We start from the raw sequence: 16188 nt of genomic DNA, 5'->3' as shown, positions 1-16188 counted from the left end.
CAAGATAGTCTAAAATTGCCTTAATCTCCAAATCTCCCCTACCAATGATACTACCATGAGATGTGCTGACCTACATGTATATAATGATGCATTTAACTTTTTTAAGAACATATTTCAACCCTTAGTGTAAGTTATAAAGAATAGTTTCTGATACTTGCTGTCTTGTAAAGCATGGATTAAGTTATTGCTTGAAGGGTCTAAATAGCGTAAATATTGGCTATAAGAGTAAAAATCCTTCAGGGCTTCTAGAGGGAGACCCCCTCAGACCCCCCGCATGAAGTGGACATATCCCAGTCTCAAGCTCTTCCCCTCTTACTGTCAAGATGCTATCAAAGTATATTTCAAAAATATTTCAACCCTATAAGTAGTTGTTTTTTACATGTTGGTGCTGTCTTGTAAAGCTTGGAAATTATTGTCTGAAAGGGTCTGAATAGTCTCAAAATTAACTTTTCGGGGAAAAAACCTCCAGGGCTTCTACCCAGATAGCACACCTGTGGTGGGCCAACGTTGGCCCAACGAAAGTAGATCAGTTGGGCCAACGTCAGGAACTGAGGTTGGCCCAACGTCGTTTTGTCCGTCGGCCCAACGTTGGCTCACTGGTGGCAAGAAATAGGTTGGCACAACGTTGGCCCAACTTTGGACACTGGCAAGGTTGGCCCAAGGTTGGCCCAACAGTGGCAAGAAATAGGTAGGCACAACGTTGGCCCAACTTTGGCCCAACATTGCTAATTGGTGGTAAGGTTGGCCCAACGTTGGGCCACTGTTGGCCCAATGGTGCTTCACTGCATAATGGCAAGCTGCCCACAGATCTATCAGAGATTCCATACAGGGCTGAATGTGATTCAAATACACTAAACAAGACACAAAATATTGGATTTTATCAAATATTTATTGCTAGTGTACAAGTAATGATATTACACAGTTCCCGCTTTTTTTTTCTTTTCTTTTTTTGAATATTTGGAAATATCTAAAACTTATCTTAAATGTAATTGTGTGTGGAATGTATGACATCTTGCTAACAGAGTTCAAAGTAATAAAGGCTGTAGACATGGCAGAATTTATAATAAAATGGTTTCCCTATGGACAATGTCTCCTCACACCAACTTTGAATGCTAAAAATACCACCAACGGTGTTGTAGCAAAACTGTACAATGTACTGTTTTGAAAATATTTATTCGCATGGTGAGCATGCTAGGTATACATGTTCATTTGGTGAATCACACTTTCTTGACCCCAAAGACTGTATTATGTATGTAGCACAGAATGAACCTGTTTAATCATAGAGAGTATTTTTAAAACAGTGTTTCCAAGCAACCTTAAACAGAGGGTAATCTTCATGCAATTGACATTGACATGTGAAGTAGCCCATAAAAGATTTTAATGATTTTATTGCATCTATAAAACTATAACTTTTCATTTTGCATGAGTTTCACACCCAGAATCACATTTGTTGATGCAAAATGCACATCTGTGATGCAATCATTTTGATTTTGTCCAAATGTTTTTGAAGAAAATCTGCAAGAATAACACTTTCAGAAACATCTCCCCAAGTTTCAGTCTCATTGACCAAGTTCTTTTTGAGATACAAGTTTTTGACCAAAAATGAACATTTTTCCACCTAATTTGCATATCACTCATGAAATCATAGTATGCTTAGTATTTCTTTGTCTATACACCCACAGATGCATCCCTGTTAAATTTCAGCCCAATCTGCTGAGTAGTTTTGGAATTATAGCGTTTAGCCCTAATTTGCATATTACTGAGGGAATCATCATGTCATGAACAAATCTTAATTTACTCACCCCTAAGAATGTCCCCACCAAATTTCATGCCAATCTGCCTTGTAGTTTTGGAGTTTAAGTTTTTTGACCAAAAATCACATTTTTTGACCCAAAACCCATATCTGTGATACTATCATTTTCATTTGAACAATTTCCCAACTAGATACCAGAAGTAACATGACCACCAAATATCAAAGCCATCGGTCCAGCAGTTTTTGACTTTAAGTTGTTTACACACACACACAGACATACAGACAGACAGACACTTTGCCATCCCTATAGCACTACTGAACCTCAGTTCAGTTGTGCTAAAAATCACTCTTGTTCATCATCACTTGAGTCAAGGTTCAGGTTAAGAGCCTTGAACTTCCTTGCTTGCTCTCTATCTCTTTCTGCAAATAAAGAAGTAAAATTTTAGGCAGTCATGTTTTGTTGATTTTAAATCATAGGTGTTTTCTCAGACTCCAGCATGTGAGTCAAAATTAAGTCATTTACACATGTAAACTGCCAGATACTGAAAAAAGATAAAATTATTACCAATATTTTTAACTGTTACAGCATATCTTCATGGCTGACAAGGTAAAAATTAAATGTTTCTATGTCAAACACTTCACGAGACCTTCAATTATAGTTTCAATAGTAAAACATGAATTTCCTGAAAGCAGGGACAACATTTTGGAGGCTGGTTTCAACACACTTCCTCTTTCACAGTTACAACTTACAAAGTAACAAGTCAACTGATTGGAAAAATATATATGCACCATAAAGAAATGAGTATTTTGAAGTCAGGCTGACATCTGTGATCTTGATTTAGTTCACTGAGGTCATGAATATTTGATATGACACTATAATTGTACCTTTTTGCTTTTCTGCCCTCTTTTTTCGACCCCCATCCCGGTCGCTGGCATACTTCAGCCAGTTCTTGATGGCTGCCTCACAGTCAGCCTCCTTTACATTAGACTGTTTGGCTGCATCTGGAATGGCAAATGTTGCATGAGATTTCGATTCATTACTGATTTTTTTTTTTTTTTATTTCTTTGATCCCTGGCTAGTGCCACTTTTTTGAGACATCATAATTTGGATGGTATAATTTTTATGAATATCACTCTAAAAGCTTTTGTCAAATTATTTGGCACCATGAGAGAATATAGAAGTCCATCACTTGTGCCTCTTACAATCCTGGGGTTAATTAGGATTATTTATAATGTACTGCATTACTCTGGTATACTCATTTCATTACCTTGGTTAATAAACTAATAAAGTAAAACTGAATATCAATGTGAGCAGCACTGTGAAAAATAAATAATAATACAGAATTCGCCTTGCAGAGACATTATCCCTCTGTTAGGATACATGCAAAATCTTAATTGAGAAATTACCTTTGATAATTGTTGCAATACTCAGTTGTGAAAGGGCATGTTTTTTTAGTTTCCCTTTTCCCAGCCAGTTGTAGATCGTGGATAATGATTGAGAGAACATGGCCACCATTATCCTCTCCACCACATCCTTGGAAGAAACACCTCCCAAGGTACTGAGATGGCGTACCTGGAATATATAATTGAAAGAGTGTACAGGAAACATATAAGTAGCAGAAGACTTTAACCATGTTATCATGTTATCATAACACTGCAGGGTTGCAGAAGACTTTAACCATGTTATCATAACATTGCAGGGTTAAGTTTTATGTTGGAAATACCCCAGTATATAATTTTTTTTCATTTATTTGTTGATTTATATATTTATTTTTATAGCAGTACGGTGATAAAGAGGTCCATTCATTTATTCAAAAAATGCAAGACAATATATATATATATATATATATATATATATATATATATATATATATATATATATATATATATATATATATATATATATATATATATATATATATATATATATATATATATATACTTAATTTAGTCCCAGACAAGAGGGGGGGGGGGGTTTAGGGCTGGGGTAAAAGATAAGCCGATATAAACTATTTTGAATGTGAATGGTTCAACCGACTTTAGGACGTCCTCGGTGTTTGACTTCAGCATAGAAGCACTGAACACGCACACACAACCCATTCTGTATCATTCAATTTCTACGTCCCTAAAGTAACCCCTTCCTACCATACCCTACAGTGTTGTCCACTCCAAAGGGCACTTTCATGAACATCGATATTAAGTATGTGTTCTTTTCGACTGTTCTCCCTGGTCGTCTTGATCTATTCTGTATAATTTGTTCATAATTTTCTTCACTTGAGTTTCTAAGTTTATTAAAATGGCCCTGGTTTACAAAGTTCAACCTTCTTGAGCAACAAATGTAGGAATGGTAGAAAGAGAGAGAATATGGCTTGTTTGATGGTTTGAGTGGAGTGAGGGCACTTTGGCTTTGGATCAAAAGCCTTACCACCTTTCGTGTATGAACCCGAACTAACTCCAAGCCGTGATTTGTTTTGGCTTAACAGATTAATCCTTATGTCGGCCCTGGGCCACTTTGGTTTTGAGTGTGAACGAGGTATAAGTAAAAAACAAAAACCCAGAGTACGACTACGTTCACACTCAAATCCAAAAGTGGCCCAGGGCCGACATAAGGATTAGCCTGATAAGCCAAAAAATGTTACGACTCGACTTACATTCATGAAAGGTTTTTGCGTTTGACCCGACCTAACATTCCAAAGTCATAGCACCCTCATTCCAACGTAATGGCGGCCGTCGGACAACCACAAGCAAGGTTGTTCTCTCTCTTTCTTTTATTCTTACGCTTTTTACACTCAAGAAGGTCGAACTCTGTTAAACAGGTCATTTCGCTAGATTCAGAAACTTCAGTGAAGAAAATGACGGACAGATTACATTAAACAGGTCAAGACGAGCGCGATATCAACGACAAAGGAGGAGAACAGTTGAAACAAACACATAACCTTGTGGATGTTCATGAACGTGCCTTCAACCATAACAGTGAATCGCACCCTTTCGAGTTGACAATGCAGCAGGGTCTGGTGGGAAGAGGTTGCTTTAGCAACTTGGAATGACTTTTAAGTTGGGTTTAGGTCAGGTTAACCATGCACACTCAACTTATGTTATGTCGACTTAACTTTAAGTCGGTTTGAGACCGGGCCTAAACCCACCCTTTGTCTGGGACTAAATTAAGTCGGCCCTGGGCTGACATAGTGCGTTCACATTAGAAATGTTTAAGTTGACTTAAAGTTAAGTAGGCCTGACACCGGTTTAACTGCCTAAGTGTGAACGTAGTATACACCTACCACCAAAGCAAGATATCTGTAGTTAACTTGATAAACACTGCAAAGCACAGCAGGTATAAAAGGGGAAATATTTACATTACTTGGTATGACAGATAAGCACACATACCACACACACTTTTGCCAGTGCAGATAAAATTCTATGATATCCCACGCCCAAGAACCATGGCTTCCACCAATTATGGGAATTCCAATAATGGTTACATGATAATAATTTAGATGCACATAGTATGTGGCAACAACACAGAAAGCAGTCTTCTTAAAGTTAAGTACAATGATCCTAAGTACAATACCTGGAACCCTTAACCAAGATACATACCTAGTATATCACTTAAAAAACCTTCTGAAAGGAATTCAGGAGTCCTTTAATTATAGTGATAGCCAGTCTGGATCACTAGGGATTTGAAGCCTTTTGATCAAAACATGTTTAATAGTCACGTAAAAATTAAAAAGAAAAGTTAACATTAAAAATCTTAAGCAGTTCTAAACAGGTTTTCATTGGAATAAATTTCTGCCCAATCTGATTAAAATCCGATGTGGTGAAAGCGGCTAGATGTACTTATTTACCTCTATTCATCGTGTTGTGTCGTTTGTTTTGTTCGGAGTGATCGCCGCCTTCCCACATCTGAACCGATGTAATCTACAATCCCATTTAAATCTCGCACTTTTGAATAGCCAATTAGGACGAGCGTTACGTTGGCAGCTTCAAACACTGGAGAAATTGATGGATGTTTTGCAAACAGCAGGACACCACTTCCCATTAAAGGCCATTCCAAAGATTAGATCGGATGAAGTAACCATTTTCACTGGGTCGCAACATTGCAATTCAAATTGTAAAACATTTAACTGTCTCTGCAAAACATAGTTTCAACTAGAAATTGTATTTACCAGTTCTGATGCTTTTTAGCCTTCAAGTTGTTTATGTCGAGTCTATATATTCGCACGCTTCCGTAATTTATACAATTTGATTTTGACTGTGACATCGCACCGCGACAGTGACGAACACGTTGACCACGCCTTTGACATAAATGTTTCAACTATCATCTACAAACATCTACAAATCCGTTTGGAATTACTAAACTATTGCTGAATAATTATTTCAGGCGACCGAACTTTTGATTTTCACGTTAATAGAAGGATTGAATCAACATCAGTCGAACGAGCAACTTGTTGTTAGTGTCGAAATAAACATTCGCAATACCACGCTATCTACGACAATTTAGTCCAAGTTTAGAGGTCACTTCACGTCATGTCAAACATGTGACATCTCATCGGTAATTTCCGGATTTACATTCGTATTAGTTTCACGTTATACCCCAACATGGCCTAACTTAGAACCTTCGTGTAGGTGGATTTTGGCAACGTCCTCCCCACATAGACTATTCAAATCAATTATCATGAAGGTACGTCCTTTAAAAGTTGCGACTACGATTGAACGATCGGCTCTGATCATGTGCACGTACCTACTGTGCCTTCGTTAACTTTCGTTGACAGACAAGATCACATGACGTTATAATTACCTACGTATATGTAGTGGAGTGCCGTATTCAATTGTGTACTATGAATCGCATCGTGTCTAAACAGCTACCCGTCTAGTCTAGAATTTGGCATTAGGTAATCCTAAAACTTAAAGCTATATAGGACGTTTTAAAAACCAAGAGTTGTCGTACAAGTAAATCCTAGTCGCACGAAATTAGTTGACACGTGCGTTCGTCACATACCATCATTTATAGTTGTGATGACCGAACAAACAGAAAAACAGTCTCTTGAATTCAGGAACTTCTGTTTAGGTGTGGGTGAATAATAAAATCATGTTTTCGTAGCATTCATGTGGTTGTTTTTGTCATTCATTAATTGTACACCACTCCCTTGTCAGCTGGGTTACTTGGCCATACGGTTATTTTAGAACAACATGCATCTCACTCCGTGTATTATGTCGGCAAAGTTTCTGACTGTCATTTTCAAGAGTAGTAAAATAGCATTGCCTCTTTTGATTCCATCTTACATATTCTTAGTATGAATTAAATATCCCTGTAGGCTGTAGTGATTTTGACGCACGCGAAAAACGACAATCTTACCCCCCCCCTTCAAGGAATTACGTTTGTATAATAAAATAAAATGTATGAAAACCATGTATAATAAAATAAGTAGTTGACTCGCTCATACACACATGGTGCCATTTCCTTCAAGTCGAAAGTCTACCTCAGGATCAAATACACATGATGCTACAAAGAGTAACTACGGCCCGGCTGGGTGCCTACTAAAGGCTTCACTGTGTATATGACAAGAATCCCCCTGCCTGTTAGACTAAACATGATAACTTTAATTTGACGATGCGTCGGTGGTGGCAACTGTATCTCTAAATGATTTTGAAAGAAACGTGCTGATTGGTTGAAAAATCCTTACAATATTGTCCACGTTCAATGGGATTGTAGATTACACCGGTTCAGATGTGGGAAGGCGGCGATCACTCCGAACAAAACAAACGACACAACACGATGAATAGAGGTAAATAAGTACATCTAGCCGCTTTCACCACATCGGATTTTAATCAGATTGATTTCTGCCCTGCTAATACATTCAATAACCTATGCTCTTGCATTAAGAGCATTAAGACAGTAACGCAATATCTAATATTTTTATCTCCATTCTAACTTAAGCTGTAAATCTGTTTCTGAAAATTATCCCTGAAAACTAAATGATCCAAAATGTTCAAATGCATCAACTTACTAGTCGCTTTGATTTTTCTTTATCTTGGAGGGTCTCCTCCACAGCAGTCACATCGGCTTCTGATTCCATCGGAAGACGGAAGTCCTCACTGATGTCAATGTCTACATTGACCTGTTGCTGCTGCCTCACCTTAAGGGACTTTAGCAGCAGAGTATTCTGCTTGACCTGCTGCCTAATCTCACTGAGCACCAGCAGTACTGTTTTCAAAGTTCTACAAGGAAAATATTTTAAGTTACACCACCTTAATCAAAATATATCAGGTTATATCATCTACGGCCAAAAAAGATCACTTAGCCTTGTTAAAGGTTATTAAGGATATACATGTAGACTACAACTAATAAGAACTGCAGACTGTTATGGTTCAGTTGAAAATAAAAACATGTTATACCCAATAAACTATATATTATCTTGAAGCTTTGGATCTCCTCTGTTCACTTCTGTATTGAATATGTTTAATTAAAAAGTGAAAGTGGTCAGTGTGAATGGGAGAAAATCAAAGGTGGTCGAATATCTTATCATCTTTTATTTACACAATACAGAGAGCACCTGAAAATGAAACATATACCACTCAATTCATGCTGCCCAGGCCCAAAAAACCGTGTCTCTGATTTTTGTTTACACTCTCCGTTTTTACTGTACATCATTTTAGTCCAGACACCCAATGTAAACAAACTTGTTTTTATCATAGCTTATCAACCAGGTCAGTATTAAAAACAAAATCCCAGACACAGTTTTGGGGGCAGTGGCAGGCCAGATCGAAATTATTTTCACGAGTGATGTGGTTTCTTCACTCGTGAAAATAATTTCGATCTGGCCTGCCTGCCACTTGGAGGCTGTGGGGTTCTGTCATATTCTTTACATTGAAAACTCCAAATTATTTTTAACTTCCCAAAATATTGGCCAAAATTTTGAGACTTCCCAAAATATTGGCCAATATTTTGTGAGTTTGCAAATATATTGTTATTGCCAATTTAGATAGATATATAGTTGCACATTATGGATTAGGACAACAGAAATGAACACAGTATATAGCTATAACACTGTTTTCATGACATTGAAAATTGAATTTCAGTGCAGACCTGTTACTATTCTTTTGTCAACAATAAAAATGATCATTACATACATATATAAGGTATTTTTACAAGCCAAATACTGAGCAATTTGACCTGTGCCCATTTTTGATATATCACGTGCTGATGTAATGTCCAAAATTTGGGGTTTTGACCCATCCATTGTGAAGAGATAAGAATGAATAACAAAGATAAACCAATGTGACCATGGCTTTTGTCTTACCTTGGAGGAATTATACTGACAGTATAATTCCTTCAAGGTCTTACACTATCCATTACTGATAATACTTCAACAGCAAACACAGGCAAAGAGTTGGGTTATCAGCCACTGCACAAACCACAGGGGCCATAGCGAGCATGTAATCGATCGATCGATTGATTGATTGATTATTTGGTCGAATGATTGATTGATTGTTTTTTCCTTCTATCCCTGGCTACTTTTCGGGCTACAGATGGTGTAGCCGATAATGACATGCAAATCATATGCAAGTCTACCAAGTTCCAACTCCCTAATGTGGAGTTATGAACCTGTATCACCCATGTTGTCTCTCAGCACACAGTCTCTATACAGAGGGACTGTGCTCAGCAGAACTACTTCTGAAACATTGAATGGGTCAATCAGAACAAGTTACTGCCTTCTAGCCCAAGGCCTAACTTGGTAACTAAGTAAGTTGGTAACTTGGAATGGGCCACCTTCTACCTTAGATTAGAGATCAAACCCTAACTTGGTAACTAAGTAAGTTGGTAACTTGGAATGGGCCACCTTCTACCTTAGAGATCAAACCCTAACTTGGTAACTAAGTAAGTTGGTAACTTGGAATAGGCCATGGCACCCCTACCTTAGATGCCAAGCCCTAACTTGGTAACTCCAGAAGTAAGTTGATAACTTGGAATGGGCCACCCCCTACCTTACAGCCCACGCAGTAAGTTCATCATACCCCCCCCCCCCCCCATGATTTTTTTCTTTTTTTCGTGTACCCTATTTTCGTGTCGGCTACACTGTCTATATGCCTACTTTTCTCTCTTTCAACTGTATCTTTACTATATAAATAAAGACACCTTGTCAATTGTTCTCTTCTTATCTAAATTAAAACACCCCTAATCCCATGATCGGTTACAGTGAAAATGTTCATTATGCCTAATCTTTTGGCGGATAACACCCTATACAAACAATCAATCATGCATAAACTAGTATCATATACTAGTTGAAAGAGAGAAAAGTAGCCAGGGAGAGAAGGAAAAAATAATCAATCAATCATTCGACCAAATAATCAATCAATCAATCGATTACATGCTCGCTGTCCCCTGTGCACAAACTTTACTATTAGCTCCAGTAGCGGACTGCTAATCCTGCACATCTCAAACACTGAGCATGAAAGAAGGGTTATACTTCCATGAACTTAGTCAACATTTTGACAGTTAATAAAGGGCATAATTAGAGTTATCTAGTGGAATACACAATGTATATACATCTATCAATGTTCTCATGACTAAGTTACTAACTGTTCCCATGACTATACAATAGACATGTATGGAGTACAGGAATTCTGTAGATTTAAAATGTAATGTTGCCTAGGAGAAAACAAACTTTTCCTCTCTGACTGAACTTGGTGGAGTTGTGAGGAACACATACTAGTATAGAATGGTTATGCAGAAAGTTTGAATCATGCAGCATTTAGTACAATAAACCCAGGATGAATTTATACCAGTACCTCATAAATATGGTACAACATAATAGCGCGAGATCTATATATTTTGGAACCAGTGTCTGAAAATTAATGTTTCAATGTATGTGCAATTATTGCAGGAAATTTGTCTTGCTTGTAGAACACATGCATGTAACTGAATCAGATATATATCACACACAAAAACAAACTGCAATGTCAAATTGCAGATCCAGAAAATATAGCCTGGTACTAGCGGTAGCCTGAATCCATCACACACAAAAACAAACTGCAATGTCAAATTGCAGATCCAGAAAATATAGCCCAGTAGCCTGAATCCATATTACATTAATCAACAGACAGAGGAAGTGACTACATACACTCTCAAACCACTATAAACCACTAGTCTGAGATACAGCGTGTCTTTTTTGGATCTATAAATCCCAAACTCAGTTTATATTGGGTAAAACAGGGTACAAAATTGTCAGCACAAAGACTATTAAATTCAACTATCATTGGGAAATTTCAGGAATATCCACAGAGTACATTTTTTTATCTAAACACAAATTATCATTATTTTTATGCCGATGCACCTATTTGTAGGTAAAAATAATGATGTAAGATAAAAAAATGTAACTGTTTTTGTTAATTTGAGATGGGATTGACCAAAATGAAATTTACCTTTCTTTTTAGGAACAATAATATTTTTGTGTAAAAACTCTGATTGTCATATGCACTATGTATGTGCCGACTCTGCAACTCAGACCTTGTTTGGTTCTTGCTACATGTGTACATCTGTATCACTGGGCAGTGTGCATACTTTGTACAAACACAAAACACATATAATATTGTGTCACTGTTTTGTATACTACATAACAATGAGCATGCATGCTTATTGGTTGAAAGAGTGGAAAGGCCAGAGGTCAATTTTAGCATAATTCTGCTGAAGTTGTACCACATACAACAACTGGTAAAAGTACGGTGCCACACATTGATACATAGTTTTAGCCAAGTTTTCACTTATTTTCACATTGGCATGTAGCAAGTTACCTAGCTATAGCAGCCTTTGCAAAGCAGATCTCTTTTCTGCCATTTTTGGTGTAATTTTAACCGAAGATGATCTCATGTCTACGTCTACTGATGGTTCCACAATAGTGGTTTCTCTGTTTGACCATGGCTGATATTACTTCCATGATCTGATCAACTTTTGGTCAAATCAAGTTCACTGGAACAACAAAGGTAAGAGTGACAATTTTTATCATTATTCTTGACATGTGGCAGATTGTGCTAGGGCTATATTTCTAGTTCAAGTACTGTTTTTTGAAACTTTTCAAACTCTTTAATATATGCAGCAAATCCATGCATTTCTTCAATAGTGACTAAATACTTGGTGGTAGAACTGATTCCAAACTTTCCATATGTGACCCCAGTATGTCTGTGATGTTACAAATGTTTATTAAGATCTTGGCATTGCCATGTGTTGTTTCAGGATATTTTGAATAGACCATGGTAATTTATCCCAAAAACAGTGGAGAGGCCTACTAGCTATTGTCTATGTTTATCTTTAGATAGATGTTGTCACACATTGCCTGAATAGACAATGAGATACTTATTACTTCAGTGCATCTTTTGTCCTTGCAACTTGACTGTACAAGAGAAACAAAAGAAAAGGTGTAAAATACTAAATATGCATTTTATAGTTGAGAAGACAGACAGAACAGCTGTTACTGGTATCTTTCTTGATGCTGTAATGAACCCATTTTTCCATGAGTCCCAGCTGACTTGAGATCCTCATGTAAATATTAGATAAACAATCAGGTTGTTTGCTGAAAACAAATCTTTTAGTATGACCATATCGAAATCACACTTGTAAATTTTATCCATTATCAGATACTCATCTGGTTGATCAATACATTTGATGCAATTGTTGTAATGTTCAATAACAAACTTTTTACACCATTCATTTTTTGTAATTTTTGCAGTCACTGAGTTACAAACACAGACTTAGTCAAATTGTTTTGCATTGATTTTCCAAATAGGAAGCAATGATAAAAATGTTTTATAAATGAAAAATCCAATATAAATGCCCGGTCCTCATTCATATGGCCACTTTTAATTAATTGACCATTTATTTGAATATTCATTATGAAGACTTGGGGTTTCAAATGATATTCTTGAGTTAGAATTGAAATCAATCCACGATTACTTACAGTGCTACAAAACTTTATTGCAATAAATTAATGAATTGAAGCAGTTCATCAATTGTCATTTTTACCTTTGCTCCTAACATGGCAGTATTACTTCAATGTTCATACATATGAAATCTTACGTATCACTACAAACACCATTTATTTGTAGAGATGCTGTAACTTATATAGCTTATATATCTGCTAAGACAGTGCTCTATACCGCAGTGGCAGAGCGTAATAGTTTTGGTAGTACTGGATCTCTTTCTTGGTTGTAACTCGGAGTTTCATGCATAGTGTGTGATGCGTGATGATAGTGTTGTCTGATGATCGCACTATGCGTGAAACTCCGAGTTACAACCAAGAAAGAGTTCCAGTACTACCAAAACTATATATATATATATATATATATATATATATATATATATATATATATATATATATATATATATATATATATATAATGAAATGAACCAGTACATCTATGAAACTGAGTAATCCCATTTTTCACATGAATATTTCAATACTTCAATAATCTGAAGAGAGTATCATCCCTCCCCTTCTTACCAATCATTTAGTGTTCATGTAGTTAGCATATTGAGATATCAGCACTGGCTCTAAATACATGTCCTATCAATTTATTTAATAACATACCCTTCAAGAGTCAAACATCATGTGGAGGAAGCTCAAAGCTATCCGTAACGTTATAACACAACAACACAAGTAAGATGCATCTTTAAAATATTTGTATTCTTATGGATATTCTTTGGCCTTCAACAGAAGAAAAATAACCTTTAAAGATTTTTAAGTTTTAACCAATCATTTCCTTTACTGCAGTTGAAGAAGCAAAATGAGAAAGAGAGAAAATCCACAGAAGAGTTTTAAGCACAGTTGCACTGATATGATGTCGGAGAAGAAACCATGGTGTGTGTAATTAAGAACCCATGAGTTCAGTCATTTATCTAAGACTTGAAATGGAAAATCTAATCAAGAGCAATATGAAGAGCACAACTTTTGGAAAGAGATCACAGGACTATTAGTCTAGAAGAACATTGGAGGAACATTACTCCCTCCCTGTGGATATTCAGTCATCATAATGGATATAATTCTTAATTAGTAAATTAATTATTAAAAACTGGAATTTACTAATATTCAATTTTCAGCATTAGTAAATTTTACATAAGAATATAAAAGAAAATGTCAAATGTTGGCATATTTTTACAGAGTTTTGCTGTTTTACTAATAAATTTTAAAACCCAGAGAAAACCCAGCAAATCTCTTGATTTATCACACTAAAGTGACCGGTGGTTTATGGAACCTTCCCATATATATCATTGCATTTGGAGGATAGCCTTTTTGTGGAAAAAAAAACCCAACCTCTCCCCTACCCCTCCAAATAAAATAAAATAAATACAGGATCCACCATACTAATAAATAATGATTGTCCCCTTATAGTTTTAACAACAACCACACTCAATGATTACTTGACCCCATACTGCCCACACACATTGCACAAGTGGCTAAACGTCACACACAGGTATGCAAAATATACAACATAAATTGTTCTATTACACATATTTATACCCCCAATCATACATATACTTCAAGTACAAAAACTTCACAAGTGCAAAAAACATACATTTTTCTGAACACCAGTCGTTCAGGTGCAAACGTCCATGCCTTCACATCGAAAATGCCATGTTATGTTATTGTTCTGAGTATAGAATTGGAGCTCACAATCTGGTGCAAATGATGGCAACAATGTTACATTTGTATGACGTAAAGGATCGCGCGGAAACAAAATTTAAACACGAGGAGGGTGAATGGAACAGACACGGTTATTTCGTGTCCATTTCCATGGTGACCCCCATACGCGTTCCGAGACAGCGGGATCACATACAATCGGCTCTGTAAGACGAACGCATCAAGTTATACCTTACCCAATCACATAGAAATTTAGTTTATTGTATTGGTATTACTATTTGGTATGTTTTTGTTTCGTGATAATTGAAAATATTTATGAAAAAGGCATTAATATTGTGTATTGTACGCTACTGATCACAGTGCGATCATTCTCGCGCCCATGCTATCAAATGTGCACGTTGAACTATACATACCATGTTTCGCAATTTCTGTCGTCTTATTTAACAATCTAGACAATAAAACATATTCATGGTCATTTTGACAGTAATTATGTAAGATAAATATACTCACCAAGATGAAAACAAATCCTAAAACGCTTAGTAAACGAGATGACGAGTTGGCGGCAGTCAACCAGAAGACACTTCTTATCTTGAGGGCGTGCTATACATTCGCATCGTAACAATCACGTGATCACCTAGTCGACAGCGCAGGTTTATAGCTCCGTGATATGGTTGAGCTGACGGTGGCATTCGGCAAGTTAAAACGATTGTTTTAGTCGTTATTCTTGTGAAATAAAGCCTCATTGATGCTTCCCAAGTACGGCAAGTATTGAAAAATGACAACACAACGCATTTTATATGCTTTCAATTATCAACGTCATGCATGTGCCGACGTCGGGAAAACGTTGACACACCGACCCAATATTCACACATTCATATCGTGACAATCACGTGAGCACCAAGTCGCAGGGTATGTTGCATGGTTGAGCCAACGTTGGCCCGACGGTGGCATTCGGCAAGTTAACACGGTTGTTTTAGTCGTTATTCTTGTGAAATAAAGCCTCACTGGTGCTTCCCAACTACGGCAAGTATTGAAAAATGACAACACAACACATTTTATATGCTTTCAATTATCAACGTCATGCATGTGCCGACCTTCTGCCGACGTCGGGAAAACGTTGACACACCGACCCAATTTTGCCGACGTCGGGCCGTCAGTGTGGTGTTATCTGGGTAGGACCCCCCCCCCCATGAGGTGTACACATCCCAGTCTCAAGACCTCTCCCCTACCTCTTACTGTCAAGATCCTATCAAACTATATTTCAAAAATATTTCAACCTTATGTAGTTGCTTTTTACATGTTGGTGCTTTCTTGTAAAGCTTGGAAATGATTTTCGAAAAATGTCTGAATAGTCTCAAAATTGACTTTTCAGAGTTAAAAACCTCCTGGGCTTCTAGGGGGAGACCCCCTAGGACCCCCCATGACAGCTGTACATATTCCCTTCTCAAGCTTTCCCCCTACCTTCACTGTCAAGATGCTATTAAACTCCTTTTCAAATATATTTACCCTGTGTAGTCAAAAATTATAATTATGATAAGCTAACCCGGGATCTTATAAAGTAGATGCAAGACAGTCAAGCAGTCCACACTGAGTCATGATAAAAAAATACCTGTCACTCATGCGAATATCATATATGGGGGGGGGGGTCAGTGACTTTTTGTCGGCCCGATTTAAGAATCCACCCCCCCCCCCCATGCTGGAGAAACTGACCGGTCCCTTAGTCCAAGTACTTTCAAAAGATAAATAAAGATCCAGCAGGTGACTATGTTTCAAAACTGGAAATTTGTCACCCTAACTCAGAGGGTA

At 37.0% G+C, this 16188-nt stretch overlaps 1 protein-coding gene across 2 annotated transcripts; it reads right to left on the bottom strand.

Annotated features, from left to right (window-relative positions):
- Positions 1 to 1181: 1181 nt before the first annotated feature.
- On the bottom strand, positions 1182 to 14960 carry LOC144441173 (uncharacterized). 2 transcript variants are annotated; one of them, XM_078130717.1, is made up of 5 exons: positions 14893 to 14960; positions 7759 to 7969; positions 3161 to 3326; positions 2639 to 2755; positions 1182 to 2173 (listed from the first exon to the last, which is right to left on the bottom strand). In XM_078130717.1, the coding sequence occupies exons 2-5, from the start codon at positions 7825 to 7827 to the stop codon at positions 2097 to 2099; spliced, it is 429 nt and encodes a 142-aa protein (XP_077986843.1). In that variant the 5' UTR covers positions 7828 to 7969; positions 14893 to 14960; the 3' UTR covers positions 1182 to 2096. The 2 variants fall into 2 exon arrangements, with proteins under 2 accessions (XP_077986843.1, XP_077986842.1); XM_078130716.1 differs by lacking the exons at positions 7759 to 7969; positions 14893 to 14960 and having other exon boundaries at positions 3161 to 3486.
- Positions 14961 to 16188: the final 1228 nt, after the last annotated feature.

Source organism: Glandiceps talaboti, chromosome 10 (genome assembly GCF_964340395.1).
Source record: "Glandiceps talaboti chromosome 10, keGlaTala1.1, whole genome shotgun sequence".
Lineage (NCBI taxonomy): Eukaryota > Metazoa > Hemichordata > Enteropneusta > Spengelidae > Glandiceps > Glandiceps talaboti.
This window is presented reverse-complemented; position numbering and strand designations above follow the sequence as displayed.